Source organism: Penaeus monodon, chromosome 35 (assembly GCF_015228065.2).
Source record: "Penaeus monodon isolate SGIC_2016 chromosome 35, NSTDA_Pmon_1, whole genome shotgun sequence".
NCBI classification, from domain to species: Eukaryota; Metazoa; Arthropoda; class Malacostraca; order Decapoda; family Penaeidae; genus Penaeus; species Penaeus monodon.
This window is the reverse complement of record NC_051420.1, coordinates 35475061-35480060: the sequence shown is the minus strand read 5'-3', so window position 1 is coordinate 35480060 and position 5000 is coordinate 35475061. Positions and strand designations below refer to the sequence as shown.

At 28.3% G+C, this 5000-nt stretch overlaps 1 protein-coding gene across 1 annotated transcript in view; it reads right to left on the bottom strand.

The window, feature by feature from the left end:
• Nucleotides 1-1171, bottom strand: part of LOC119595174 (zinc finger protein 570-like) — a 2000-nt gene extending 829 nt beyond the window's left edge. The window contains exon 1 of the mRNA XM_037944343.1: nucleotides 1-1171. This exon is cut by the window's left edge and continues 829 nt beyond it. Coding sequence (XP_037800271.1) covers nucleotides 497-1111 — 615 coding nt within the window. The 5' untranslated portion in view covers nucleotides 1112-1171 and the 3' untranslated portion in view covers nucleotides 1-496.
• Between the last annotated feature and the right edge of the window lie 3829 nt (nucleotides 1172-5000).

The following is a 5000-nucleotide window of genomic DNA, read 5'->3' as shown; positions in this document are numbered from 1 at the left end:
CTGTGTATACGTTTATGTAAATGCATGAATGTGCACATACACTCACATATAAGAGATCTTTAATAAATTACTAGTACAAAAAACAAAGTTTAGGATTCATTTCATATTAAAAAGATAACATTGGGAGAGCTTTAGTAAGACTTGTTTTAACTTAACAGTCTGGCTTGCTGGTTACATTCCACTATTCAAGCAACGTATAGAAAGCCCAGAAATACATGTAACTATGATAAATCATCATATTTCCTACAATTCTGATTCTTTTTTACCTCTTCATTTCCTAGTTTCAATGCTTCTCTTGGTAATCTAAACATCAAAATCATATTTTCTTGTCAAGGGGACTTTCACACAAGCAGGACACTAACAATTCCAGTTATAGCTGAACCCATAAATAAAGGTAATGTAATAACAGAATTCAAAATAATGTAGATGGGAATGTCAGGGTCATGTCTATCACTACTTCTCCTCCCTGCCTGAATGCTCTATTATTCCCTTGTGACTATAAGGCTTCTGTATGCATTCTCATATGCTTCAGAAGATATTCTTTCCGAACAAATGATGCACTACATACCTTGCACATATAAGGCTTCTCTTGTGTATGTACACGGATGTGCCTCACCAAATGATGTTTATAAGTATAGGTCTTACTACATATCTTACAGGTAAAAGGCTTCTCCTTTGTATGTACTCCCATGTGGTCCACTTGAAACTGTTTTTGTGAGAATCCCTTACTGCAAACTGTACATGTATATGGTTTCTCTTGTGTATGTATTCTCATGTGGTAAACTAGATTAGTATGCCCAGCAAAACCCCTGTTACATATTTTGCAAACATAAGGCTTCTCCTTTGTATGTACTCTCACATGCTGCTTTAGATCACATTTGTGAGCAAATGCTTTACAACAAACCTGACATTTATGAAGCTTCTCCTTTGTATGTACTTTCATGTGTTTCACAAGAGTAGCCTTCACAGAGAATGACCGACTACATATCTCACAGCTATGTGGCTTCTCGTCTGTATGTACTTTCTTATGTTTTATGAGGTTATCTTTTAGAGCAAATGCTCTGGTGCAAACCTCACATCTAAAAGGTTTCTCTTTTGTATGCACTCTCATATGTCCTACTAGTTTACTATTTTTTGGGAATTTCTTGCCACATATTTTACAAACACAACTTTTCCCCCTTTTGCACCCAATTTTTCTGTTTGTTTCCTTTTATATTTTTTTCCTTTTTAAATTGAACTTCTAAAGAGCAGTTTCCCAAAAGTCTCAGCAAAAATGGTACTTTGGGGGACAATGGATCTACTCTTCACACTCAAAATGTCAGGTCAGTCCAATGCTTTTTTCCCCTTTGTATTGAATTTTTCTACAATGGGTTTTCAGTTTTACTTTTACCTTTTGGGGTTTTTTTTTTTTTTTTTTTTGGGGGAAATTTTTTTTTTTTTTTTGGAAAAAATACTTTTGTTTAAAAATTTTTTTTTTCCCCAGGAACCTTTTGGCTTTTTTTCCCCTTTGGATTTTTAAAGGGAGGAAAAAAAAAAAATCCATAGAATTCCAAAAAAAAAAAATAAAAAAAAAAAAAAAAAATAAATTTTTTCTTTTTACTCCCAAAGGTAAAAAAAATTTCTAAACTTTAAGGGCAATTAAATTTAAAATTTTCTGGTAATTGAGGGGGCACGAATTTAAAAAATTTTTTGGGTTTAAGAGGGGAAATAAAAAAAATAAAAAAAAACCCAAAAAACCGGAAAAACTGAAATAAAACAAATTTACCAAAATTTTAAAAAAAAAGGAAATCTTAAAAAAAGGAAAGGGGAATTTGGGAAAACCCCACCCAATTTCCCCAAGGGGGGAATAGGATAGAGAGTTTTTTAAACGGGGCCAAAAACCAAAAACCCCCAAAAAAAAACAAACAACAAACAAAAAACCAAAAGACAACAAACAAAATTTTAATATTAAAAAAGTAAAGAATTAAAAAGAGAGAAGGTTTTTTAGAAAAAGACTTTTAAAAAACAAAAAAAAAACCAAAAAAAAAAAAAAAAAAAAAAAAAAAAAAAAAACCCAAAAACCATACTTTAATATATAAAATAAATAATAAATATATAATATAATAAATATAATATATATAAGATATATAAAAAAAAAAAAAAAAAAAAAACCCAAAACAAAAAACCAAATAGTTTAATTATATATATATTATTAAAGTATATAAATAAATATATATAATAAATAAAAATAATTTTAAATTTATATTTATATTATATAAAAAATATAAATTATAATATATATTAAGATATTAAAAATTATAATTTATATAATTATATATATAATAATATATTATATATAATATATATTTTAATTGGGGAATAAATAACATACTTTTATATACACATTCAAAAATTTATATATATTATAATATATATAAAATTTTATATAAATATATTATATTATATATAATATTTAACAACAAAACACACCAAATATTATTTAAAATATAATATAAATATATATATATTATATATATTATATTATATATAAATTAAAAAAAAAAAAATTTTTAGGGGTTTAGAAAAAACGACATATAAAACCCTTATAATAAATATATTATATATATAATATAATAAAATAAAAAATATATAAAATTGTTAATATATATATAAAAATAAAAAAAATATAATTATTATATATATATTTTAAAAATTTTATATTATTAGAATGTAATATCATTTTAAAATTACATTATATATATATATAAAATATCATATACATATATTAAAATAACAATACAATAAATAAAAAATTTATATATATTGATATTATATTATATATTATATATTATATATATATATAATTTTAAAAATATATATATATATTATATATTAAATATATAAAATTAATATTAATAAAAATAAATATATATATACTATATATATATATATATATTTTAAAATATATATATATATTTTAAAAATTGCGGGTAAGACAAAAAACTCACCCGGGGTTTCCCAAAAACAAGGATAGCACCATTGTCCCTATGCCAGGGTTTGCGGGAAGCGTCGGCAGCAGGGCAGGGGATATTTTGTGAAAAAAACCTTGGGGGTTTTACTAATTACGGTTTCCCAAAACATAGTCTGGGTATTTTTAAAAAGTGTAACTGTTTCAAAAAGGGGAGGATATTCCTCATAGTAGTTGGAGACGGGAGTTTGGGAAAGGGGCCCGGGGAATTCAACCCCACTTTTTTTTTTGACAAACCCCTTTTAAGATTAAATACCGAATTTTTAATCATACCACATCGCCCCTGTGTGGGGTTACAAGGGGGGCATTTTTCAGAAGGAACCCCGGTGACAATGTTAATATGCATCTGGAAACAAAAAAGACAAAGAAAACATGTCCAATTAAGAAGCACATTAAAAAAGGAAATGGAAGTAAGGAAAATGAAAGGTTGGGGAAATTCATACTGTCTGTAATGAAATGGGTAGATACAACATTCAAATACTAGGAATTGGGGAGACCAATTGGAAAAAATAATAAGTTTTTAAAAAATAAAAAAAACAAGACAGTTTTTTTTGGAAAAGAAGAAGGAAATTATGTCACGGAGTGCTATGATTCTCACGAAAAAAACTGCAAATGCACAATTGGGTACAGCCCAATAAATGATGCATTTTAAAAATCAGAATACAAGCAAAACCTATAAATTTTGTTTTACAAAGCTACGCACCCAAACCCAAAATTGAAGTGATGAAGAAATGGGAAAACTTTTAACACTCTCCAAAAAACTTTAGACAAATCCCCAACGAGATGTAAAAGTAATCATGGGAGCCTCAAGCCTAATAGGGGAAAAATTTTTTTAAAAAAAGACACCCTTGGAAAATCGGCCCTTTGGGGATATAATGAAAGAGGTGAAAATTTTATTGATTCTGAAGTACAAATAATTGTTTAGCCAAAAACATTTTTCCAACACCACCCCAAGACATTTTACACGTGGTTTACCCGACAAAAAAACAGCAACCCAAATTGACTACTTGTTGAACCAGAAATGAAAAATTGTATAAAAAATGCAAAACAAGACCTGGGGCCACTGCAACAGTGACCACCCAAATACTAACTATCGACTTTCAAATAAAACTCAAAAGATGGAGGGCCCCCAAAACCACTCTACAACTCGACTACAAAACTCTTTGATAACAATTACAGAATTACGTGTCAAAAAAAAATTGAATTACTCAATCAATGTGAGTGGTAAAACAAAATGAGTTTTGGGAAAGAGAAAAGAATCCGTAAGCGGTTTAAGAAATATCGCCAAAAAGAAAAAAAACAAATCCCCCTTGGGTTCTGAAGAAACACTAAGTGAATTTAAAAAAGAAGATGCTTAAAATCAAAGGTATCAATAATCCAGTTGAAGATATAAATTACAAAAATTCAAAGTTGTTTTGGAAGAGATAAGGAAAAATATTTAAAAGAACATTTTCAGAGAACTGAAAACGTTCTATCAATAAGACAACTAAAGAATCTACTAAGGGTTACGAAACATTACACGAAAAGGACAGTTTTTGTGAGGAAAAGAAGTCAAAAAATAGATGGAACAAAATTTTTCGACCCATAGAAAAAAAATAAAGATCTAACAACAACATTAATTGGCTCATGACGGAAAATGAACCACCGCCCTTTCTAGACGAGTATAAAAACCATAAAAAAAAATTAAAGAAAAACAAGAGCCGGGAAAGGGGGAAAATAACAGCAGAACTAATCAAAAAAGCGACGAGTGTTTAAATTTCCCCCTTTGTACGAAATATGGGAAAGAAAAAGATGGCCCGAAGGGGGTAAAATCAGTCTTTCCCCTACCTAAAAAAAGGTGAGCACTTCAAGAAAAATAAAGGGGCAATTGATTAATTTGTAACAGGCAAAAATTTATTGAAAATTATTTTCTGAAAGAATGAAATTTAAATTAAAAGAAGAATTGCAGATGAACAAGGGGGTTTTTCGCCCTGAAAAAGGTCCAGAAACCCGA